This window comes from Phodopus roborovskii, unplaced genomic scaffold, assembly GCF_943737965.1.
Source record: "Phodopus roborovskii unplaced genomic scaffold, PHOROB, whole genome shotgun sequence".
Classification (NCBI taxonomy): Eukaryota; Metazoa; Chordata; class Mammalia; order Rodentia; family Cricetidae; genus Phodopus; species Phodopus roborovskii.
This window is the reverse complement of record NW_026126469.1, coordinates 15,946,949-15,973,353: the sequence shown is the minus strand read 5'-3', so window position 1 is coordinate 15,973,353 and position 26,405 is coordinate 15,946,949. Positions and strand designations below refer to the sequence as shown.

General features: G+C 42.5%; 1 protein-coding gene across 1 annotated transcript; it reads left to right on the top strand.

The window, feature by feature from the left end:
* The first annotated feature begins 1,591 nt into the window (after positions 1-1,591).
* On the top strand, positions 1,592-26,405 carry Lsg1 (large 60S subunit nuclear export GTPase 1). Its single transcript, XM_051191283.1, has 14 exons — positions 1,592-1,709; positions 3,324-3,450; positions 6,491-6,611; positions 7,319-7,405; positions 8,668-8,754; positions 14,344-14,404; positions 15,437-15,601; positions 17,840-18,235; positions 19,855-19,956; positions 20,039-20,182; positions 20,755-20,878; positions 23,297-23,376; positions 23,840-24,013; positions 25,986-26,405. Exons 1-14 carry the CDS (start codon positions 1,611-1,613, stop codon positions 26,163-26,165), a joined length of 1,947 nt encoding a protein of 648 aa, XP_051047240.1. The 5' UTR covers positions 1,592-1,610; the 3' UTR covers positions 26,166-26,405.

The window sequence follows — 26,405 nt, the reverse complement described above, 5'->3', positions numbered from 1 at the left end:
GAGGTGCAGCACACAAAAATGATGGGACAAAGAGTCAGAAGTTGGTGGGTGCCATGGTCCCAATTCTGCCTGCTGCTAACTTGCTATGAATGACCTCTAATTAGTCCACTCAGAGTCTCCCTCTGCACCAGAAAAGAATGGCTTGCTGTTGCTACTAAAATTGTGGTCTGTGGGCATTTTGAATCCTTGTTACCTGGAAACTTGATAGAAACAGAGACCCTGACCCAAAGTTTATGAGTCAATCAACCTGTTAAAGAGATTTCTGTGTACATTAAAGCTGGAAAAGTACTAGAGAAGGTGACTTCTTGATTCTTATGATTTCTCTTATTTTAACTGACAAATATAGTCATATTTTTAAGGTTGTACATAGCTTAATAAAGCAAGTTAACACAAGTGAGTTGTCTTGATCCTATGACTTCTACAATATATGTTAACCCCTAGTTCTCTCAATAATGTATGGAAAAGTAACAAGACTTGAGTTTGATTCCTGACACTGCATATCTTTGATCTACAGCTGGTGCAAATTGCTTCCTTGTCAGAGCGGCAAATCGTAGTGGTCTCTCTAGAAATGAGAATGTTGTTCCGCACACACGTGATTATAAACTGGTACTTCTGGGGGAAGAGGAGAGAGTTCGAGACAGGGTTTCTCTGTATAACTTTGGCTATCCTAGAACTCGCTCTGTATACCAGGCTGGCCTTGAACTCACAAAGATCTTCCTGGCTCCGCCTCCCGAGGAAAGACTTGCACCACAACCGCCCGACTGTTTTTCTTTTTTTAAGACAGAGTCTCACTGTCCTGGAGCTCGTTTTGTATGTGTAGAGATCTGCCATCCTCAGCCTCCCATGTGGTGGGATTTAAGGTGGGCCTCACCATGCCTGGCTTAATCCGACTTTATATTCACATTATAAGGAAAGCTGACGATTGGTGGGGGCCACTAAATATCTACTAGTGGAGCCAGTTCACTATTTTCACTTTAATTTTAATTATAGGAAATATTGATACAAAGCTCACTGGAACGGGTAAACTTTTTTGTTTTCCTCTCTTTTCATAAAGCAGAAGGGCGATGCTCACTCCAAAATGAGCAGGTGGGAACTTTTCTCCCGCTTTACAGCTATAGAATACTAGGAAAACAAAAACCTATTTAATTGCTGGGCGGAAAACCAGCATCAGGAACCTCCTGCCACCTAGAGCCACAGAGGTTCCCTATACCTGAGTCCCCTCCTCCTTCTGACGAAGCAGCAGGGAAGGTGGAGTTAGTCCTGTGAGCCGGAGAGGTTGTATTTTCTCGTTGCCCCAGTTTCCCACCGAACTTTAAATACTGACGTACAAGTCTGGAACGTACCATTTTCTTAAGTAGGTCGATCTATCCAAAATTGAAACGGTCGTAGGAATGGCCACAAGGAAGTCCCAAGAACAATCTTAACATTCCTTCCCTATAATATTTTGAAGCTCTATATCTGCCCAAAGCGTTCGGAAACAAGTCTTTTCGTTTCCTCAGCTCAACTTCGGGACAGAACTATTTGGACTCGCTCAACGTCACTTCCTGATTCAGAGGCAGAAAAGCCGGAAACTTCTCGTGCTGAGAGGTTCCTGCCGCTGTAGAGTTGATATGGGCCGCAGGAGAGCGCCCGGTAGCGGGTCTCTGGGCCGGGTGCTTATCCGGCATCAGACTCAGCGTAGCCGCAGCCACCGTCATACTGACTCCTGGGTAAGAAAATCCTTGTTATCCTTTCCGTGTCGTTATAGAGCCTCCATGCTACAAAAGTTGGAGCAAAGTCACACCTGAACAGGATTTGAAGCAGGTCCCAGCAAGGCGCGGGGCACAGAGGGACTAGTGTGATGGGAATGAAAACGCGTGCAGCCTTTCATGCCGGTGTTTGATCTTTGCGCTACAAGCCATGGCGCTCTTGGAAATCTCTAAAAAGAAAATTTGTTACCTTAAGTTTTTTGAAAGAGTCTCTGTGTACATCCCAATTTGGCTCAGGACTGCCTTCCTCCTGCCCCTGTCTGAAGCGTACTGGGATTACAAGCTATGTCCACCACGCTTGGATGGCTCATTAAACTTTGCGGTTTTAATTACCCAAAGAATCGATTCTCAAGAAGTAGTTGGTTCTATCAGAAAAACTCCGACCCCTGCCCTCCCTTGTGTTTCTCTCAAAGAATTAACGTTGTTAATTCTAGAAGTTTGGAGAAAAGCGAAGTAGGAGACTTAAAAGTAAATGAAGTGTAGAGATTACTTTAATCGCAGCACTCAGGAGGCAGAGACAGGCAGATCTCTTTAAGTTCAAGATCAACCTGGTCTACATAATGACCTTAAGGCCCACCATGGCTACTGTCTTTAAAGAAAAATGAAGAGGTTTTGTTGTTGTTTATTGTCACTATTACTCTCCAGAATATTTAAGAAAATTCTGCGCTCTCATTAAGATCTTGTGTTGAAGTTGTTTGTCCCTGATGCTAATTTGATTGCATGTCTGTCAAACCATCCCGTTTTCCAACCAACCTGATAGTCTAAGGAAGACACACATGCTTCTCAGTATACAAGTCTGGAAATTTGATTATTGGTCATTTATTTGATGTTGTGGTGACTTATTGTCGAAATAGATTTTGTGGAATAGTGGGACTGTTAACCTTTAAGTAAGCATATACCAGGTAGTACTTGTCAAATTCTGGGTAGTATGAGAAAATCAACTTAATAGTTTGCAACTAGATCTTTTTTTAATGGCCATCCCAGCCAATCCAGTCTTCCAGCCCTTGGGGGTTTTAGGATAGAAGAGACTAAGGGGAAGTGGGGAGTAGAACCTTAACACAATTCAGGATGGCCCTTAGACTGTGGTCTCTGCTCCCGTGATCACCACATGTGTCACCCTCCTGGCTTTACAATATTCCTTCTCATAAGTCCCTATGGAAATCTGACTACCTGGGTGGCAGAGTCAGTACAGTCTGGGTTCTAGTTCTACCTCACTACTCTAGACAAATTATTTTACCTACGAAGTAGTAAAATGACAATACAATAAAATCCACTTCAAACGAGTCTGAAGATGACACTGGTGGAAAGGAAGTCCCCTCGATGAGGTAAGGAAGGGTTCATTTAAGTATTTGATCTGGGGTTTTTGCATTGCTGGATGTCGATGCCATTGACAGCAAAGGGTGGGTATCGAACTGAGCAATGCCCCAGCCTAATTAGCATTAGTTATTAGTAGTGAACGTTCTAGAAGTCAAAGCACCTTGAAGACATAGACCAGGACCGGCAAAGTTTAGAGCTGATTTGACACCAAGCACAGAGGAGAGCTGCTTTCATCTTTCTACTGTGTTTTACTCACAGCTGCACACGAGTGAACTCAACGATGGCTATGACTGGGGTCGTCTTAATCTCCAGTCAGTGACGGAACAGAGCTCCCTTGACGACTTTCTTGCAACTGCAGAACTTGCAGGAACTGAGTTTGTAGCCGGTAAGTGGTTTATTACCGAGTGCCTGTGACACTGACCTCTGCCATCTTGCTCACTTCATGTGAATAGGCTGTCTTTAATCCAAAAGCAGTATGGGAAAGTTCCATGGGTGTAAGGTCAAGTCCACACTGGTTTTTAAACTCAGCTTTAAAGAATACTATTTCCATTAGTGTAGTATTCATCCACATCATTACAGATGTCGAAATTCTCTTGTCTATAAAGGGTTAGAAATGCTCTTTTGTACATTTGTACAGTTTGTTCCTCAGTACAATACAATCGTCCCTCAATACCTGTAGAGATAGTCATGGCATACTCACCCCACTCCATTACACAGGTTCTTAACTCCCTTATATAAAATGTCATAGCATTTGTATAGAGCCTCTCCATGGCCTCATGTATGGGGTGTGTGTGCACAAGCGCCTGGGTGTTTTGATTACATGTGTATCTGTGTCCCAGGTCTGCCTGGCCATCTCCAGCCCTTATTTTTATTTTTTAATTTTGTTTTTCAAAGAAATGGTCCTCACTATAGTACAAATCAGCCTTGTGCTTATTGTGTAACCCAGTCTTACCCCAAGCTCATGATCCTTCTGCCTCACCATCCTAAGTGCTGGGATTACAAGCATGCGCCCGCCACCTCGGTTCTTCCTTCCTTCCTTCCTTTCTTCCTTTCATCTTTCTTTCTTTCTTTATTTAAGGAACTTTTTTTCTGTTTTCTATAATTGCTGTACAAGACTTTAGTGTTCTAAAAGTTAACTAGTGGCTTTAAGGAGGAAAGATGAATTAGGAGACATGTCTTATTCAGATCTGGAGGGACGAATAGGGATGGGAATGTTGGGTGCAAGAATAAGCCAGGCCAGCTGGGCAGGGTTGGTGAAGAGCAGGGGGTTGAGAGTAAAGTATTGGGTTTTACCTCTGACACATGCACCTCACTAGCTGACACTGCTGACATTACAAAGATTGATAAACAAATGTTTGGTGAGGCTGTGGAGAAATTGGAACCTCATACATTGTTTGCAAAATAGTGCAGCTCCCTTAAAAGCTATGTTGGCAGTTTCTCAAAAGGTTAGAATAAAATTGCCATATGATCCAGCAGTTTCACTGCTGGATAGATAACAAAGATAACCAAACCATGACTACATAAACATGTGTACATTCGGTTGTATCATTTACCATTAGAAAACAAAACGGAAGCACCCTGATCTCCATTAACTAATGATTCAATACACAAAATGTTGCACATCTGTGCAGTGGGTTCCTATTTGACCATGAAAGAAGGGAAAATTCTGATATGGGCTACCACAATCTGAACTGGGGATATAAGTCAGTAGTAGAGCACTTGCCAAGCATGTGGTAAGTCCTGAGTTCAGTTCCCAGCATCAGGAAAGAATAAAAACACATGATTTTATTTATATGAAAAGTTCAGAGTAGGCATATTTGTAAAGACAGGATAGGGGATGGGAAGTACCTGCTAATGGATAAACATTTCCCTTTGAGGTTTCTGTCTGAATGTGGATTACCTCCATAAAGCTGAATTTTAAAAGGTTCTTAGTACCCTTTGCCAGACAGACCATTTCCATGTGGTTGAAAGTGGGTGGGTGGGGGAGGAAGAGTGAGAATGAGTGAACCATAGATCGTGTTGTATGGGTTGAAAAACAGCACACACCCTTAATCTCAGTAAGGCAGGTGGATTTCTTCCAGTGGGGCCAGCTTGTTTCCATAGTGAGTCCAGGACAGCTAAGGATAAATAGTAAGACCCTACTCCTCTGAAAGGAAGACTTTGGGGTTTGCAAGATGAGTTAGAAGTGGGAAGTGTACGTCTATGAACCAGCATGCTGCTTCTCTGTGGCTGCTCTGAGGGGTTCTATTGTTACTGGGCAACAATGACTCAGAGACCTGGTTCATAAACACCCTCCTGGCTCTTCCTCTGGAGACTCTGATTCAGCGAGTGTGGTCTGGACCAGAGCCTTTCCATTTGTAACAAGAGCACAGAAAATGTTATATGTAACTGAGAATGTGAGAGCTGAGTGCATTGGTGTAGACAGGCTGAACTATTGAGCAGCAGTTGAAAGGAATGGATTAAACCCAGGCAATAATATGAAGGCTCAACCAAGACCTATCATCAGACTAAGTTGTAGGACATTAAAAGTACCTGATCAGGTTGCAGATATGCCTCAGTGGATGAAGTACTTCTGCCACCCCTCACACCCTGTGTTAGGTCCCCGGGAGAAACCCAGCTCCATCAAGTTGTCTTCTGAACTCTGGGTGTACCATACTCCCCACTGCCCCCATAAATAAAAACAAGGTGTATGTGACCAACCTAGATATGCATGTGAATATTAGAAGAAGCTACATGTTGAATTCAAGGGAGGGTCTTGGAGTGGTAGGGATAGAAAAGGTGGAGGTAGAACTTACTTTTCAATTGTGTCTTTAAAAGTTACATTTCAAAACAGATGAATAAGGGATTGGGGCAGAGCTTGAGCCTGCAGGGAGGTGAGAATAGAATGAGGTTGGAAACAATAGGAAAGGTCAGTTCCTACAAGGGAAGGAACGAAGTTTCTTCTGAGGCAGGAGGGAGGGTGCGCATCTAGGAACCTGTGGAGCAATGGTGTCTGTCTAGCAGCTTCTTTTGCTCCTTCATAAAGTTGATGACAAGGCTACCCTCAGAAAGGGGAGGACAGAACAACTGCCACTTAGGGACTGGGTCAGTTAAACAAGAGCTAGAATGAGTTCCCACTTCTGTGAAAGCCTGGAGTCTCAGCCTAGCCATTGCCATTCCAGGTAGCCATCTTCTGGTGTCATTTCCTATGGCAGTTTGCATCTCATGACACCTGAGAAGCAGGTAGAGTTTAGGGTACAGTTTTGTAAGGAATCCAGCAGTGATTACGGGTGAGTATACATATACTTCCAGTTAATCAGTAAGAGTTACCTTTCGACGGTGCACAGTAGACTGGAAGAAAAGACAGGAATCAAGGGGCTAAGTGTGGGTACAGTGGGTAGTCACCATTAGATGGAGATGAATAGCACTTTTCTTTCCCTGAACAGAGAAGCTTAATATCAAGTTTGTGCTCCCTGAGGATAGAACTGGACTGCTTTCTTTTGAGGAGAGTCAGAGAATTAAGAAGCTCCATGAGGAAAACAGACAGTTCTTGTGTATACCAAGGAGGTAAGTTGAACAAGAATTTAGATCACTAGAGGGCATAGAATGGGAAGGGATGGGTAATGGTGGTGCACACCTTTAGTCCCAGCACTTGGGAGGCAAAGGTGGGTGGATCTCCAGGTTCAAGGCCTGACTGTTCTACAGAGGGAGTTCCAGGACAGACAGGGCTACACAGAGAAACCCTGTCTGGAAATCACTTCTCCTTGCCCCTCTCTTCCAAAAAAAAGAAGACATAGAATGGGGCTGAAGAGATCTCTCAGAGATTAAGAGCACTGGCTACTCTTTCAGAGGTCAATTCCCACAACTATCTGTAATGAGATCTGGTTCTCTCTTCTGATGTGCAGGCATACATGCAGGCAGAATATTATATATATATATATATATATATATATATATATATATACTAAATAAATAAATCTTTAAAAAAGAAAAAAAGAGCTGGCTGCTCTTCCAAAGGACTAGATTACATGGCAGCTCACAGCTGTCTGTAATTCCCGTTCTGGGGCATGCGATGCCTTCTTCTAGCCTCTGCAGGCACAGTCATACACATAAAATAATTTTAAAAATTAATAAAAGATTAAAAGAACACTTATTTTATATTGTTAATTGTTCATAATTTTCCTGCTTCCTTCTTGGCTGCCATTTCTGTCCAAATTCTCTTTTTATTTTGGTAGTTTGTATATAAAATTTCTTCCTTTCTATGATTGTTTCAGACCCAATTGGGACAGAAAAACTAGCCCAGAAGAACTGAAACAGGCAGAGAAAGACAACTTCCTAAAATGGAGACGCCAGCTTGTCCGGTGAGTATTGAACTCTGAAGATTTGCCTGGAAGTCCTGAGTTTAGGCATTTTAGCATGTACTGCCATTTGCCTTCTGAAGTTTTTAATCTTTTAAAGGGTAATACTGGGGCTGGTAAGATTGCTCAGCAGGTAGAAGCATCTGCAGCCAAGCTTGATGACCTGAGTCCAATTCTCAGGACCCACCTGGCAGAAGGGAAGAACCGACTCCCCCACATTGTCCGCTGGCCTCTAAACATGCACACTAAATAAAATGCAATTTCTCATTTGGAGAGGGTGGAATACTGTCTTTCACAGGCGGGCTTGGGTATGCGTATAGACAGCATTGCTGGGTGCAGGTGCTGCTGTGCACAAAGGTGCTTAGTGGTTATTCCACACTATTCCTATCTTTTCTTATTATTTATTTTATGTGTGTGTGTTTGCCTGAGTATGCAAATGTGCATGCACCATGTGCATATATTGCCAGCAGGGGTCAGAAAGGGGCATCAGATCCCCTGGGATTGGAGTTACAAGTGATGTAAGATGCTATGTAGGATGCTCTGCAAGAGCAGCCAGTGCTCTTAACTGTAGCTTGAATTCTAATTGTTCTTAATAAAAACCCAGAGACAGATATTGGGGTTAAAGCTGAAGATCAGATAAGCAAAGCAGCCAGCCGCTAGAGAGTCCTCACCTCTACCAATGCTGGAATTAAAGGTGTGTGCTACCACTGCCTGGCCTCTATTGCTAACTAGTGTGGCTAGCTTTGCATCCTGGTCTTCAGGCAAGCTTTTATTTGTTAGATCATAAACAAAAATATTTACCACACTTAACTCTTTAGCTACCCATCTGGCTCCTTTTAGGTCCCTTCTGTGGGCCAGAGATGCTCCTCTGAGCATTCTTCTAGTAAAAGTTGTGGGAGAGAAACTCCTGCAGTGTAAGGATAAAATCTGAATTTGTGGAATATAATATGACTAAGTTTTATTCTTGTATTGGCTCAACAATGGATGGAGCCTGGTCTGGTGGTGTAGGCCTGTAGTTTCAGCTACTTAGAAGGCTGAGAAGGAAGATTGCAGGTTCTCAAGGCCTTTCTAGGCTACAAAAAAAGTAAAAGGAGGGCTGGGATATGGCTGAGTGGTAGAGCTCTTGCCCAACAAGGACCATAAATAATAATAATAATTTACAGTGTTTGTATATGTATCTTTTTAATGTGATGAATTTGAATATTTATAATTCTTTAAAACTATTTTGATCAGACAGAGGTGTAACCTTCTCATTCTAAAGCCAGGCTAGAAGAGGAACAAAAGTTGATATTGACTCCCTTTGAAAGAAATTTGGACTTTTGGCGCCAGCTCTGGAGGGTCATTGAGAGAAGGTGAGTAATATTTCCCTTGTTTAATGAGGGCATTGCAGTGTTGTTACTGGATCTAATGTTGACTATGCTCCCAGCTCTGGATCCAGCAGGAGGGAAATGAGTTACACAATGAGCTGTTGAGAACTGTGGAAAACAGAAAGTGGCCCTGGCTAAACTATAAATAATTCGCAAAACTAAACCAAAAGTCTAAATCTGGGAAAAGGACTAGTAAGGTGTGGGAGGTGGAGCTAAGAGAGGGAGAAAGAGAGCATAATCAGAGTGCATTATAGGCATTGATGAAATTTTCAGAGAAATTGAAGGAATAAAAAAACTGAAAATACAGGGCTGGAGAGATGACTCAGCAGTTCAGAGCCCTGGCAGAGGACTCAAGTTTGGTTCCTAACACTCACATTAGATAATTCACAACCATTGAAACTCCAATTCCAGGGATCTGGCCTCCACGGACACCTGTATACACTCCCATAGCCACACACATACACACAATTTAATACACATGTCTTTTTTTTTTTTTTTAAGAAACCTGAAAATGTACTATATTTTATTTAAATTGTAGTGGGTGGTTTTTTTTTTTTTTTTCTTCCGGTCTGGGAGGTAGCTGAGTTGTTAGAACACTTACCTGGCATGTGTGAGATCGTAGGTTCATTCTTAGGTACCAGGGAGTGAATGAATAGGTGGGTGGGTGGGTCGGTGGATGGATGGATGGATGGATGGGGATATATATAATCAATATTAGATGAGTATATTTTATAAGATGACAAGTGTGTAAGAATAGTGATAGGGTTAGAAAGATGGCTCAACACTTTAGCGCACCTATTGGACTTATGGAACCTGGGTTCAGTTCCCAGCACCAAGGGGCAGCTCTTAGCTATCTCTAACTCCAGTCCCAGTGGAACCAGTATCCTCTCCTGCCTCCAAGGCATTGCAGATGCATTGTGCACAGACACATATGCACCCAAATACTTGTACACACAAAATAAAAATAAGTAAATAAATGAGTAAATGTTTGTATAAGGTGAGTTCTGAAGTGCCTGTGGTTACTTCAGCCTATGTACATTGAGTGTTGTATTCCTTCTGGTAATATGGAAAGTAGGCACGGAAAAAGTGCAGCTTCAGAGGTTCTTGCTGTGAGGGAGCCTGCTCAGCCAAGCTCCAGGACAGTCCTTACGCTCAGCACATGGTGCCTAGTGAAAGACCAGGGGTGGTATGGTTGTAAAGAGGACAGTGGGGATTGATAAGGATTGAGGACAGCCAAGGTTTGTTTTGGGAATAGAGTTTCTCTGTATAGTCCTGGCTGTCCTGGAACTCATTCTATAGGCCAAGTGGCCTCTGCCTCCCAAGTGCTGGGATTAAAGGCACCACCACGCCCAATTGACATTTTTAAATTGTTTTTTTCTGATGAGTTGTGGAAGGAAGATTCAGTCTTTGCCACATGCCACTAAGGAGAATTCCTGGATCATCATTCTCTATTTCTCTTCTTCTGTCTGGTTAGAAGGCCATATTCTTCTCAAAGAGTTTTTTAATTACTTTCAAGGATTTAATAAGAGACCTTGTGTTTATTTCAAAGCCAGAAAATGTACCTAGCAAGAACAGTCAGAAACAAGTTCCTTTAATTGGAGTTGACTCTAACTTGTAAAAAATTGCATTTCTTTTGTATGTTGAAAACCTTCAAGAGTTAGTGATGCTGGCAGAGCTTTGTGAATATTCTTAAAACCATGAAAAGGGATGAATGAAGCCTCAGCTTTTTAAAGCCCCTGAACCTCCCACCCAACAGAAGTTTGCTGCTTGTGGAGGGTTCTGCATAAGCTCCTCTTAAGTCTTGGGCTTTGCTGAGCTTGGAGATCTTATACTCTTCCCCTGGGGAGCTTTGGCTGAGCAGAGTGGATTTGTGATTTTTAGAGCTTCTGTAGCAATTGAGGATGTGTTCTGCTTATTTCCAAAGAGCAGTGGACACAAGCTCTACAGTACTACACTGTTGACCTTGATAGAAGACATCACATGCTTCCTGCAGTTCCTTTTTCTGTTTATCCTGGCTTCTCCTGTTTACATATGAGGCTTCCCAAAATGACTAGCAACTGTTTTCCATTCAAATTTAAAAATGCAATATTACAAAGTGTTTAGATATACTTTCCCTAGTGGTGAACATCTCTGTAGAGAGACTGGGCAGGGATCAGTTGCATTTGTTTGGAATACTCCAAGGTGTTAGTATCTTTATATCTTTCCTTAGCACCTGTCAGGGTTTTCTGTTGTTGTTATTTTTCCATATTTATTTTATTGTGCATGCGTGCCAAATGCATATATGGTCAGAGAAGTTGGGTCTCCCGAGAATTGAAATTGTATGCTCAAGTTTGATGGCAAGCACCTTTACTCATTGAACCATCTCACCACCCCCTGTGAAAAGAAAAGAAAGGAAGCAAGGAAGGAAGGATAAAAATTAAACACAGCATACCCAAATCTATGGGGAAAGCCAGTTCTAAGTGCCTACATAAAGAATTAGGGAGGGAGACATGAGGTGGCAAGTATCTTTAGTCCCAGCTCTCCAGAGGCAGAAGTAGCTGGACCTCGAGTTCATGAGTTCAGTACCAGCCTGGTCTGCACAGTGAGCTCCAGGTAGATGAAAAACAATAATTAAAATCAGGGCCAAAATTAATGAAATGGAAACAGAAAAAAAAAATAGAGTTGATTCTTTAAAAAAATGATAAAGATGAACAAATGCTTTGCCAAATCAAATGAAAGAGAATATTCATCAATAAAATTAGAGGCAGAGGAGGAACCATTATGATAGATAGATATGAAATTTGGAAAATTATTAGAACATACCTTAAAACATACTGGAAAAATCTAAAAATTAATGAATGATATGGTATGATAGAAAGGAGCCGGCATCTTCACAGGTCAGTTTATGTTTAATCCCTCCTCTTAAATACTATATCTACCTTCCCCATCTTGTCCCATCCCAAGTCTAAGTCAGGCACCCTCAGCTTCATCTTATCCATAGTAAACCCCAGCCCTCTGCTTCTGGGGTAGAGGATTGCTGTTTGGTGGCTGAGCTAGAACAGCAAACCAGCCTGGGTGCTCAACTCTTGCTTGGGCCTCTGGGGTATAAACAGTCTTGCTTCTCAGTGGTTAAGACATTTCTGGTAGCTTTTGGTCATTCTTGTTCTTTAATGAGGGTCGTTACTTTTGTTCTTGTACGGTTTTTTTTTTTTTTTTTTGGGGGGGGGTGGCAAAAGCAACCATATATGTTCAGTCTTCCATGACTAACAAAGTTGTACTGTAGCTACTTTTTATGGCCCTAAGTTAGCATCTGGGTTCCCCAAAGTGAGTCTATACATGTTAAAAACTGGTGGTTTAATTGGCATACAGTGTCACTTGCTGAACCATTATTGTATTTCCTTTTTTAAATCTCCCATTACATTTAAGTATTTATGAGTATACACTCGGTGGGGACTGACATTGACTGCCATGGTACACTTGTAGAAATCAGAGAATAACTTGTGAGAATTGGTTCTGTCATACACCATGTGGGTCAGGGGCTAACTCAGATTATCAGACTTGACAGCACGTGCTTTTACTAACTGAGTCATCTTGTCAACCCATTCCTTAATACAGCAGTGTGTTTTAATCACACAATATGGTATCACATAACAATAGACCTGAGTTATCCAGAAATATTAGCGAAGTGACTGCTGCCACATCATTAATAGAAAATATTTTATTGATGTGTCTTCCCTATGGCAGATGTCTCCTGTTTGCTAACAGGCTGACTGAGCCATCTGTCTCTTTAATTTCAACAGTGTTTAGATTTGCTATGTAACACGGAGGAAATGCAGGAAAGTGCAGAGGCCCAGGGCGCAGAACATGCTGTCCCAGTGAGGCATTTCCACTGTGCTATTGCCTGAATGCCTCCAGCAGGCTAGACTGCAATATCTCCTCCCTGCCCCCCATGCTGACCTGAAGCTGTTTATTCCTTCTGTGTGGTGGCAGATAGAGCTAAGGTTTGTTTGTCTTGTTGTGGTTTAGGCTATTAGTTTTTGCAGTCATTTAGCTTAATTTGGTTTGAAAGTGAGGTTCACCATGAAGGAGATACTGAAACTAACTTAATTAGAGAAGTTTAAAACAGTTTGTTAAAAATTAGCAAATGAAAACCACCGAGTGCCCTTAATCCCAGCACCTGCAAGATGAGCACAGCAGATTCAGTTCGAGCCCAGCATAGTGAATTCTGTGCCTATAGAATGAGACCTTTGTCTTGGAAAACAAAGATGCTGTAGGGTGTTGCATCTGCAGTTTATCCCTTTTCAGTGTAGTGATAGCCACTTGCCCTGGCCATCATTCTAGCCACAGAGGCTGAAGGAAGGCAGGGAGCCTCTGGAGATGGGAAGTAAGAGTTCTAAGGAGGGAATGCTGCAGTGCTGATCATGCTGTCCTGAGTGTCTCTTCTACATCTAGCTGAACCAGAGGGGCTTGCTGTCAGCTGCAGGAAGCTGTCTTAATGTCACATCTAACATGTAGACACACATCTTACATGTAGACCAACATCCATGTTTCCCTGAGGCACCTTAAGCTGACACTTAGTTTTATTATATTGTTTAAATACATTCTCTAAATCTGTGGGTGATCATTGGCCAGGTGTAAGCTCTCCTCTTTGGCAGTCTTGGGTTTAAATACAATACTGGCTTATAATGGGAGCTGTCAACAAATGATTAGTTTGAATTCAGATCAGACTGAATACTTAGTAAATTTCAGCTTGGGGTAGTTAGGGTATTCTTATCTGACCCAAAGTTAATAAAAGTTTTAGTAGACAGTTTAGCAGTGAAATGTCATCTGAGCCCTCTAAGCCAAATTAGAGCAGTAGAATGATGAAGAGTGTGACCTCTGGTCCATACTGCCTGGGTACCCATTCTGGTTTTGTCATTTAGCTGATTTTGGGCAGATTATATAGAAACTGAATAATTGTACCTTAAGGATTTAGTATGTCAACTGTTTAATGTATGGAAAGCATTTCCTATTACCATTAATATATGGAAGTGGTTCCTTTTTTTAATGTTTTTCTAATTTGAGAATTTCATACACATAATTTTTTTTTTTTTTTTTTTTTTTTTTTTTGATAACCCACTGAGTCCAATTTGTGCTCGTGGGTATGGGGACCTCCACTAGAGCGAGGTGGATGAGCCAGGGGCCACAGCCACAAAGAAGACTGGCCCTCCTGAAGCCTTCAAATGTCAGTAGCCCCTTGGCTAGAGGAAGAGTGTAGGAGCCCCTGTCCTACTCTTAGCTGGAGTGCGACTGGCTTGATCTTGCTTGGGTCTTGTGCAGGCAACCACAACTGCTGAGTTCATGAGTTCACTGGTCCTGCTGTATCTAGAAGACACTGCCTCACCATGGTCCTCAACTTCTGGCTTTTACAACCTTTCTGCCCCCTCTTCCTCAAGGGTCCCTGAACATTGAAGAAAGGAAGTGGGATGTGGCTGAGCATTCCACAGACATTTAATCTGCATTTTAATCTGTTGTGAGTTTCTGCGTTAAGCACTGTGTCCGTCAATGTTCACTTTTACTTTATAGTAACTGGATTATCTCACTTTCCCTCCGCAGTGATATTGTGGTCCAGATAGTGGATGCTCGAAACCCGCTCCTTTTTAGATGTGAGGATTTGGTAAGAAAAGTTTGACTTGGATCCTTGAACAGTAAAGAGAAGGCAGCATTGCTCACAGCAGTGACTGTGAACAAGCATTCTGTCTTCTCTGGCTTGTTTACTTAGATTTCCCTCTTCTTGCAAGGTCAGGAGCTTGCATAATGCACTGTTTAGACAGAGGTTTGCTCCAGAAAGCACAGAGATTTGCATGCCTTTCTCTAGTTGCTGGACTAGAAGGTTCTTTATTGCTAGTCATTTGCTAGTCTCTTGTTTTTAGGAAACAGCAGTCAGGATGGCATTTTGCTTTTATTTAAGATATTCCAGTCACTTTTTAATCCATCTCACTAAGTTCTCTCTTTTTTACATCTTATTATACCTATGCTATTTTACAAATGAACTAAGCTTATAAAATACAGAGTAGTACTAAGGCATATGGGTTATTTAAAATGATGTAATACATGAACCCATGAAACTGTACATATGTATGGTGTACATATTTTCATTTGAAGACTGTAGTGGTTTTTCTAAACTCATGAGTAACAAAAATCTTAATTGGTTCTTTTAAAGTTCTTTTCAGAGCTCACAGAAAGGATCAATTAGTAGAATGTATCAAAATTTCTAATCTTTAAATTAGAAAGTGATTAAGGGCTTCCTTTGAGGTGGCTCAGCAGGTCTAAAGGCACTTGCTGCACAAGCCTGAGTTTGATCCCTTGAACCCATGTAGAGGTAGACCAAGAGAATTGCCTCCTCAGTTCTTTGACTTCCATATACATTCTGTGTCATGCGTGTGTGCAGGTATACACACATTGTGCACACAATAATAAGTAATTTTTTAAGGAAAGTGATTTTAAACATGGTGTTGGCAGTGGAAGCAGCATTGGCCGCACACGCCTTTAGTCCCAGCACTTGGGAGGAGAAGACAGTCGGATCTCTGAAGTCAAGGCCAGCCTGGTCTACAGAGAGAGTTCCAGATCAGCCAGGGAATCTCCAGTGTACTTAACCCAGTATCTGTGTACCTTGTTTGACAGACTGGAAGTGCCTTTGTCTTTACAGGAATGTTATGTGAAGGAGGTCGATAATGCTAAGGAGAACGTTATCCTGATAAACAAGGCAGACTTGCTAACTGCTGAGCAGCGCCTTGCCTGGGCCTCGCACTTTGAAAAAGAAGGTGTGAAGGTTATTTTCTGGTCAGCTTTGGAAGAAACCCTTCACTCTAAGGTAACTGAGGCTAGGGAACTATCTGTGGTGGATTTTGGTGATTACTTTGATTTGATTAATGTGCTTTGTTTATTTTGGCAATTTGTAAGAATTACTTTTGTATGGGAATTCTCCTTCCACTGGTGCTATGATGGTAGGATAGCCTATAGAAAATACTTAGAATCTTTAATCAAATCATAATGATACTTTGTGATTCCAGATAATTGGAGATGCCCAGTATCACATCTGGGACCTTAAGGAAGTTTCATAATGGTTTTATACTTGCTTTTAAGAGAATCTTCTCAGTGCATACAGTAGAGCTAAAAGAAATAGTAGTTTGTCAGGATTTATGAGGATCTGAGTTTGTTTTTAAAACAAACTCAATTTGAATTAATATACATTGTGCTGTTCCTTTTATCTTTAACCTATATTTTATTAAAATAACTTCAAAAAGTTAAACATGGAATCTTTAATATTTAGAAGACACTTAGAGGTAATAGTCTCCATCTTCTTTTATCTATCAATCATCTTTTGACCTTTTGATTGGGGTTAATGTAGTGAAAGACCCGCAGAGCGTGGACCTTCACACTCCCACACAGGAAAGGCGACACCCCTAATCACTCACGAGAATGCAAATAGCATGAGGAATTTTTATTCCAAGTGCACTGGGGTCCACAGTCATCGGACTGAGGACCTCGAGGGCAGAATTGAGACAGTTTTTATAGGGTTTACAACAAAGCTCACACATAGGTCACTAGGGAAGGGGTTTGACAAGTAGTTTGCAAAGTCGGATAAGCGATTAGCCAGCTCATTTTCTGTTATCTTAATAGGCCAAGATTACGTACTCAAGGGCCTGTCTGCCATAAACAGCAAGGAGTGTGACCTTGTCTATTTACTGGCAGAGGACAGGGTCTGGAATTTGAGGTTTTTAGAGCTTTTTAGATGGTATTTCTAAACTTCTAGCTTCCTGGGGTAATCACAGAGTTAGGCTGTATTTTTCCATCCTTATATTAGGTGCTATGCAGGCTGGGTGTTGTTTAATCCCAGAGTAGTCAGAAGTATCTCTCTGAGTTCGAGACTAGCCTTATCTACATAAAGAGTTCCATGACAGCCAGGACTGCACAGAGAGACTCTGTCTCAAAGGAAAAACAAAACACAAAAAACCTTTCTCCTTAATGAGCTCATAATTCACTGAGCTCTAAGCTCCAACTGAAAGAAGACATTCCTTCCGCTACTTCCTGTCAGATGGTCATGTTATCTATTGCCCACTGAGGCTGTAACTCAGTGGAACAGTGTTTGCCAAGCATGCAGAAGGCCCTGGGCCCTAACTTCAGCTCTGACAAGCAGCTCAAGGCCAGTCCTTGAGCTTATTCCTTTTTAATCTTTGACTGGAAAGTTCTTCCCTTTGTGAAGCTGTTAGCTCCTTCATCTTTGATCTGAGAGTTCATTCTTTATCTTCTTGGTTCCTTCCTGCACAGATTGTTCATTTTTTGCCGTCACATATCTCATATGTATCACTTTTGGGGCTCTCATCTTGGTGCTCATCTATTTCTTTTGGGACTACCACTAAAATTGATGGAACCTAATTGAACATATTTATTCCATGTGTTGTCTTCTTGGACACATGTGTATAATATAAATTTCTAGATTTGGGAAGATAGTTCAGTGAGTAAAGTGCTTGCCTTCAAGTGTAATGATCCCAAATAAGTACCAGTCTTGGCCAGCCAGGTGTTTTGGTGTGCGCCTTTAATCCCAGCACTTGGGAGGCAGAGGCAGGCAAACCTCGGTGGATTCAAGGCCAGTCTGGTCTACATAATAAGACCCTGTGTCTAGAAATAGTAGTAATACTGATAATGAAAATATTAGCCAATCTAAAATTAAGTTTTGCTACTCCAGAATTTCATACACAGGAGTTTGCTTAGTAGTACTTTTTTACTTATTCAAAGCAATTATAAAAGCAAAGCAAGGTTAAGTATAGCTCAAAGTTACAGTCTTGCTTCATCTCTAGAAGCATCTGGCTTAGTCTGAGCACAGCAGAAACGGCAACCAAAGTGAAGATCTGCCTCTCCTGGCCTCCCTAGGGCACTCTGGTAATAGTCCATCCGCCTGTGTGCTTGCACTGGACAGATTGCTGTTCTTTGCCCCCCTGTAGCCACATGCCTGTCTAGCATAGTTCCTGTCCTCCTTCCGTGACTAGCCCACTGAGCGAAAAGTACAGTTACATAGGTCTGAAGTTTTGTGTTTCTGTTACTTCATCAGAACCAAGAAAACAGTGTTGTTGAAGAAGCCAGCAGAACTGAGTCTGAAAACTCCAGTTTGGATGAGCATGAAATTCCATGCAGAGATTTGCTCTCACTTAGTGAGGAGCTCACGAGTGACGAAGATGACAGTGAGTATGAGGACTGTCAGGAGGAAGAGGAGGAAGACTGGCAGACATGTTCAGAAGAAGACAGCAGCCCTGAGGAAGAGGAGCACTGTGGTCAGCACTGGAAGGAACACTGTTCTGTCGATTCTGAGGCTCAGAACAGAAAAAATACAGAAAACCAGCAAATCAACAATTGTAGCAACCTGGTATCAAAGCAGGAATTGCTGGAGCTCTTTAAAAAGCTACACACTGGGAAGAAGGTGAAAGATGGACAACTAACTGTTGGACTGGTAAGGTGAAGTAATTCATGGAGCTAGTTAGCACCACATGAGTTCATTCCCTGTCCTTCCATTGCTGTGCATCGCCCCCAGGTAGTCAGGCTTCTGGCATCACAGGGAACGTGCCCTTCTGTTGCCCTCTGGCATCATGGGATAAGGCATTGTGACCGGCAGGGTCCAACTCAAAGGAAGCATTTCTGTGTTTATATTGTTTTCATACATGTTTATATTAAATGTATTCTACATTCATCTTCCAGTTCAGTTCTTTGTCAAGTCAGTTACAGAGAGACAGGAACAAGAAAGTTTTTGATGTTGTTGCCAGACTTCAGTGTGGTGTTCTTTTGACATCCTGTGATCCTTGCCAGCTTATACTGTTTCATATACCATTAGGGAGAATCCCAGTCTTGGCCAGGCAGAAACTTTGATGGATACTTTCATTGCATAAACATAACAAAAATGGGGAAAAGGTAAACTATATGACTTAATTCTGAAGGTGGCTGTAGAGCTGCCCACACCCCAAGGATACAGCCTGGCTCTAGGTGACCAATCATTAACTAGAGGCTTGTAAGGTGTTAGAGATGATGTTTATCATACAGATCTTTCCAGGGAAACAAAACAGTGGAAGGGGGTCACAAGCAGGTGTAGTCTCTTAGCTCTTCAGTTAAAGTTAGATGCAATTAATCCTTGTTGTGTTTAGCCTCTCTCTGCTGTGTCCCACTACCTAAAATAAAACAGGAGGCCTGTTTTATTATTAAGCATATTAATAAATTTAATAAATGTAGGTTCTAAAGAGATGACTCAGCAACTGAAAGCACTGGCTACTTTTGCGAAGGTCCTGGAATTGGTTCCCAGCACCCATGTGGCAGCTCACAGCTGTCCCTAATTCCAGGGCATCTGACACCCTCTTTTGGCCTCTGAGCATTGCCTGCATGTGGGGCACACACGAGTGAAGGCAAAACACCCTTACGCATAAATAAATTTATTTTTAAAAAGAAAGTGATGACGTAAATGGCATTTTACTGTAGTGTACTGGCTAAAGACCTGCCTTTGGGGTTAGACACACATAGTATAGTGTCTGATTCCACAGTAGAATTAACCTGAACACAGAAAGTTTCTTAATTTCTCTGAGATTTAAGGCTATATTCTCTGTATCAAAAATTCACTTCCATGTGTATCAGAAAGCGGAGCTTCTCTGCATATGCCTCTGATGTCTAGAAATAGAGTAGCCTCCTCTGCTCTCTGAATTCTGTAGTCTGGGCATCATCCTGAGTGAAGCTTAACTTCCTATTCTATGAACAACTCTGCTTCATCTGGCACATTTCTGCTGGGCCCTGACTAAAGCGCCGCCATCCTTAGATGTTTGGAAGTCAGCTCCACCCCCTTGTTAAAGAAGCAGTGGAAACGGTGAGATGCCTGCAAATGGAACATTGCAGGGCAAGCAGAGGAGATGAGGCAAAGTCCACAGAAACAGCTGTTAGGGCTGCGCCGTGAGTCAGAGAGGACTCAGAGGATATGAAGCCAAGAGACTAAAAGTGAACAACAAGCATACAGAGCATCTCCAATCACGTTCAGAGCAACCAGGCACTTGGGTCGCATTTCTACCATTCAGTTAACTTGTGGTTCTCTTCTAGGTGGGCTACCCTAATGTTGGTAAGAGCTCAACCATCAACACTATCATGGGCAACAAGAAAGTGTCTGTGTCTGCCACACCTGGCCACACCAAGCATTTCCAGGTATCCACAGTTCTTTGCCACAGCACTATGCTTCCCTTTCACTTACCGTATGCACATCATAACCTGGTTGTGTGTCTTTCAGACTCTGTATGTGGAGCCTGGCCTCTGCCTGTGTGACTGCCCAGGCCTGGTGATGCCATCCTTTGTGTCCACCAAAGCAGAGATGATTTGCAATGGGATCCTCCCAATTGACCAGATGAGAGATCACGTTCCACCCGTATCACTAATATCCTTTCTGTTTCAGCACCACTCTGGTTGTTGGTGTGTGTTAAGGCTTTGAGGAGTTTTGGGGACATTGCCTTCTAGCAGCATAGTTGTAGGCATTAGAAACAAAGACATGGTTCTTTGTAGCTCCACTAGGATATTCTCTTAAAGTTGGAGTTTGTTTATAGTATTGTTCCTTAATGTATTATTGTTAAGGTCTGTTTCAGAGATGATTGTTTTTATTTTATGTGTGTGTTTGCCTGCATGTATGTCTGTGCACCACTTGCATGCCTCGTGCCCTTGAAGGTCTGAAGAGAGCACTTGATCCTCTGGAACTGGAGCTACACACAGTTGTGAGCTGCTTTGTGGGTGCTGGGAATCAAGCTCTGGTCATCTGCAAGAGTAGCAAGTTCTTAACCACCACCTCGTTCTTTAAACGCTTTTACGGTGACCATTAGTGTGTATGGCTGTTTAAATGGATAAATAACTGTACTCTGTTTAGAGAGAGAATGTTGTCAGAAGCAGCAATAATAATGTATTGTATGCTGTGGGTGCATAGAGTCAGTTCAAGAGTAGGTTCCTTAACAAGTTTAAGTTTGCCAGAATATCCCACGACATGTTTTGGAAGCCACCTATGGTATTAACATTATAAAGCCTGGAGAAGATGAAGACCCCTACCGACCTCCAACCTCAGAAGAGCTGTTAACTGCTTATGGATGTGAGTTGTCTATCATTGTAAATCATGGGGAAAATGGCTCATAGAAGTTTGGAGAGGGTCACTAGGCATCAAAGCCAGGGCTAGCGTGAGCTCCCCATTTCATTCTAATGGCATAAGTACTGATTTTCATCTAATACTTCAGATCAAGTCAATATGTCCTATTTGTAAGAACAAATGACCACACATGTACAGTTGCTCAGACCACTGTCCGTACAAAGCTCTGTGTAGAATACAGCCTCTAGCCATGAATTTTAAAGGCACTGCCAAATTACTCTAGTTTTATTTTACATTTCTTTTTAGGATGCATTATTTTAACTTATTGTGTATGAGGTTGTGTGTATGAGTGCTGGTGCCTGTGATAGTCGGAGGCATTGGAGCCCCTTTGGAGCTGGAGTCAGCTATGGTTGGGAGCCCCTCAGAATGGGTGCTGGGAATCGAACTTGGATCTTTTGAGCTCTGTGCAGTCTTTACTACTGAACCATTTTTCCAGTACCTACTTTGTATTTCTTTAATTTTGTCTTTGTTTGAAGTGGTCTCTTGCAGAGATCACCTACCTTTGCCCACTGAGTGCTGGGGTTTAAGGTGCCATAACACTTAGCTACTTTGTCTATCTGCCTCTCTCTCTCTCCCTCCCTCCCTCCCTCTCTCTCTCTCTCTCTCTCTCACTCACTCCCTCCCCCTTCTCTCTTCCTTCCTTTTTTTTAAAGATTTTTTAAAATTTCATTTTCTGTATGACTGCTTTGCCTACATGTATGTCTGTGTGTCATGTGCATGCCTGGTACCTGAGGAAGCAGTGAATGCTCTGGGACTGGAGTTACAGACAGTTGTGAGCTGTCATGTGGGGGCTGGGAAATAACTCTGGTCCTCTGGGAGAGCAGCTGCTGAGCCATCTTTGCAGCCATACTTTGTATCTCTTTAAATGCTGATGGAGTTGAAACTTTTTAAAAACTTTTTACTGACCTTTGTAGATGTCACATCCTGATCCCACTCATCACCCAGTCCCTTTATATCCCATCTCTGCCCTTGCAACTGCCCCCCCCCCCCTAAAATAAAATTTAAAAGAGAAAAAAAGCAAAAACAAAGTCAGAGCGTGGAAGCTATAGTGTGGCACAGTGAGTCGTGTAGTATACCTGTTAGTCCATACGTCTTTACTTGCAAGTGTTCCTTGCAGTGAGTAATTGGTCTGGTTTGAGGCTTCTGGTTTCTGCTACACACTGGGACTCTTGGATATCCTGCTGTTGTCCTGTGTCAGGGGGATCCTGCAGCTCTGGATCTGCAGGTCTGGCCCTTTCGCATGCTCCAGCAGTTCATAGATGAGCTGCATATTGGGGTACAGTGGGAACTTTTTTTTTTTTTTTTTTTTTTTGGCCTTTATATTCCTTCTAGAAATTATGGAGTTTGGTGGCTGGTTGGTTTGTTTCTATGCATTGTTTCTGTCTTAATTTGTAAAGCTTGTTGTTGTTCTGTATTTGGCTAATTTCTGTGTAATCCTTCCCCCATCCTCATATTTGGTTTCTTTGTTCTATCAAAGTTGCCAGTTAAATTGTAGAATTTTTCCTTCGGGGCTAGCCTGTTTGGTGTTTTACATGTGAGGGTCTTCCTTATTCCCAGAGAGCAACTGTGTAATACTTACTTTAACAATTAAATTTTTTTAAAGATTTTATTTTTAAGGGGGTTGGGCTGCATGTGTCTCTGTAGGGGTTTATACACATGAATACAGTGTCCTCAATGGTCAGGAGCAGGACTATAATTCCCTGGAGCTGAAGTTACAGGCAGCTGTGAGACTCTGGGCATGGAGCTGAGACCTGAAGCTAAGACCTAAGGTCCTCTGCAAGTGCAATACATGCTCTTAACCATCTCTCCACATCAACATTTAGGGTTTTAATATATCTGAATTTATTTTTGTGCGTGATGGGAATTAGGATTCTAAATTTTTTTTTCTAACTTGAAAAGACTGCCATAGCTAGTGTGTACAGGGGCTGAGTTTTGAACCCAGCATTTCTGCAAAAACAGCTGTGCTCCTCCCCTTGCTACACATTAAATGAGAATTAGAGAGATCTTCTTGGTATGTTTGGAAAGCTGAAAATCAGATGTAGTTATTAAATTAGGGCATTTGCAGTGTTGCCGTTTGTTTTGCTAATAATATTCTCCTGCAGGTAGCCTCCATGGGTTAGATCAAGGGATCGAAGAAATAACTAGTTGAGAAACTGAACTTGCCTGTCATGGTGCTAAGTGCTTAGATATTAGATGAGTTGCAGAGTCTACTGTGTGTTAGCAAATGATGATGATGAAATGTGTCACGGTGAGAGGAAGTTAATTTCTCAGGGCTGTGGGAAGGGCCCCAGTGCACATCAGCTCAGTCACTCATGTTGTGGATTCTGCCTGACTGAGCTCTCATACAGTTGCTTTTTCTTACAGGCATGCGAGGATTCATGACAGCACATGGACAACCAGACCAACCTCGATCTGCACGTTACATCCTGAAGGACTATGTCAAAGTAAGTGAACCTTTCCTATTGCAAGCCTTCTTCCCCTGCACTGTGTCCTCGGCTCATGGCAGCCTGTTCAGGAGATATTTCTACTGAGGGGAACTGATATGCAGGACTGTTTCTAGTGATGCTGACGCTTGAGCTGTGGGCCTCACACAAGCTGACAGGTGCTCTGGCACTCAGCCCCAGCCCCAGGCCTCAGAAATGATCTTGATTTCAGACTCTAACCTAGTGTTCCCAGGATCGGTGTCCTGACATAGAAGAACACTGAAGACTGCTTGGTAGAAATGAAGAGCACATGAGAAAGTCGCAGAGAAGGAGGAGTTATTGTACACTCCAGGGCTCTGGGAGGAGCTGGGTGTCAGAGTAGGACTCTGCAGTTGCTACAGACCAAACTCACCTTGACAGAAAGCTGCTTCAGCCTCCGCCTGGTTGGCACTTGCCTTGAGGACCTTTGCTTTTGTCACTGCAGGGGAAGCTACTGTACTGCCACCCCCCTCCTGGAAGAGATCCTGTGGCGTTCCAACATCAACACCAACAACTCCTGGAGGACAAAACTAACGGTGAAGAAGGACGGCTGCAGCCAGGCAGAAACCGAAAGGCCAACCAGATTGAAAATGTAGTCGACAAAACCTTTTTCCATCAGGTGAGAGAGAGAGTCTGTATTTAACTTCTTATCCAGTACATTTAAAAATAGTCAAAGTATTGACTATTTTAAGCATCTAATTGACTGGAGAGATGGCTCAGCCGTTAAATGCACTTGCTGCTCTTCCAGAGGACCTGAGTTTGATTTCCAGCACCCACATCGAGGCTCACAGTCACCTGTAACTCCAGGTCCCAGGGATCTAATACCCTCTTCTGGCCTTTATGGGCACTGTAAGTTCACTTAACACACTTTTTATATGTATATGATGTTTTGCCTGCATCGTGTATGTGTCTGTGGAAGTCAGATGAAGGCATCTGGTCCCCTGCAAATGGTGTTACTGATGGTTGTGAGCCACCATGTGGATGCTGAGGTTGAACCTGGATCCTCTGCAACAGGTACCCCACTGAGCTCTCTCTGCCCCCACTTTTTTACCTTGGATGTTGCTTTGTGCCTCAAGTTGCCCTTAGCTTCCCTAGTGCTGAGATGACAGGTGTACATCGTCAAATCGGCCTCCACACACAGTCTCCCAGTGTGCAATAGTTTATATTATATCCAGAGTTGTGCAGCCGTTATCACAACCAGTTTTAGAATTTTATCATTCCGAAAAGAAATCCCATACCATTGACATCTACTCATTTTCCCTCTCTCCTCCTCTTCCCTGACAACCACTAATCCGCTTTTTCTCTGTATGTGAGGTTGTCTGCTCTGGACATTTCACATGAGTAGAGTCATACTGTGTGTGATCTTCTGTCCCTTTGCTTAGCTGTTCTAGGGCTCACCTGTGTTCCTTTTTATTACAAATAAGTCACTGTGAAGCAGTCCATAGTTCTTTTTCTCACTCACCAGCTGGGTTGGTGTCACATTTTTGTCTATTATTATTAGTTTGCAGTGTGCATGTGTATGTTTGTGTAGTGTGTGGTTTCTCATCTAAGATTTTATTTTTAACTGGGGGACTGGAGTGCTTTGGTTATTTTGTAAAGCCACACTTGTAGCTTGTGAGGTGCAGCCAGACTGTCCTCAAGAGCTGGGATTAAAGGCGTTCCCCATCACTCCCAGTGGCTGGTAGTCAATGTCAGGTGTATGTACAAGAGTTAAGTCATTTAGTTGTGTTTAATACAAGTTTTCAATGTTCTTTTTTGGGTTTTTCGAGTCAGATTTTCTCTGTATAGCTTTGTAGATTAGGCTGGTCTTGAACTCAGAGATCCCGATCCACCTGCTTCTGCCTCCCCCATGCTGGGACTAAAGGCTTGGATCACCACTGCCCACCTGGCCATTTTCAGTATTCTTAAAAAATGACTCAGTGGCTAAAAACATGTTGCTCTTGTAGGGACCCTGAATTTGATCCCAGTGCCCACAGCTGTCACACGGGACAGTTAATTTGAGTTTTTTAAGGACTGCAGAGATTTATTTCTGGAGGCATTGCATGAGAAGGCTGAGAGTTGCACTATGAAAAATTATTTTCAATCAAAAAAGGAAGAAAAAAGAAGCTGAAAGCATCACTTTAACTTAATGTCCTATCTAAACCTTCGTGTGTGACAGTCATGGGATATTAGTTTAATTTTCATATTGTTAAATAAACTGCATATTTCTTGAGCATCAGTGTCTAATGTGAGCTGAAACAGCTTACACCTGACATCCGTGGAGACTCAAGCTCTATATGGTGGTTGAACACCTACAGCCCCAGCACTCAAAAGGCAGAGAATCAGGAATTCAGAACTTGTTGGGCTATACAGTAAGACCTAACTCAAAAAAGAAAAAAGAAAAAAAGGAAAAATAGAAATTCCCAGGATAGCTTGAATTATGAGGGTTTTGGGGTGGTTTTAGACGGCACTGGAAGTCATTGGACTAAACAGTAGACAGGAAGGCCAGGAAAGAGTACACAAGCCAGAGGAGAGGGAGCCACGTGCTGAGTGATGAGTGATCTGCTCCTGTCCCTGTGAAGCCTGTTCATGTCTTCTCTGTTTCCTCTCAGGAGAATGTCAGAGCTCTGACCAAAGGGGTCCAGGCTGTGATGGGCTACAAACCAGGGAGCGGCCTGCTGAGCGCACCTGCTCTGAATGCTGAGAAAGTGGCTGGGAAGCCCTGGAAGAAACACGGCAACAGAAATAAAAAAGAGAAAAGTCGTAGGCTCTACAAGCACCTGGACATGTGAACCTGGCTCAACAGAAGTGACACTGCACTGTGCAGGTGGACAGGGACTAAAACCACTGCTGCCCGTGGGACTTTCCAGACACTGGCTGACAGACCGCCTTGGAAGCACAGACTCTGGCTGTCATGGTCACTCAGTTGCCCCAGAAATCCTCAGAGGGCTGATGGATGTGTGTATAAACATACATAACAAGTGCATATTAATTTTGTTTTCAAAAGCTATTAAAACTAGTTTGCCACTAAT

What these genes read in the sequence shown, in the direction of transcription:
- Lsg1 (XM_051191283.1), top strand. Translation starts at nt 1,611, where the DNA reads ATGGGCCGCAGGAGAGCGCCCGGTAGCGGGTCTCTGGGCCGGGTGCTT. An exon ending in ACCGTCATACTGACTCCTGG is followed by an intron (nt 1,710 to 3,323) that starts GTAAGAAAATCC and finishes TTTTACTCACAG; the next exon opens with CTGCACACGAGTGAACTCAA. An exon ending in GCCACACCAAGCATTTCCAG is followed by an intron (nt 19,957 to 20,038) that starts GTATCCACAGTT and finishes TGTGTCTTTCAG; the next exon opens with ACTCTGTATGTGGAGCCTGG.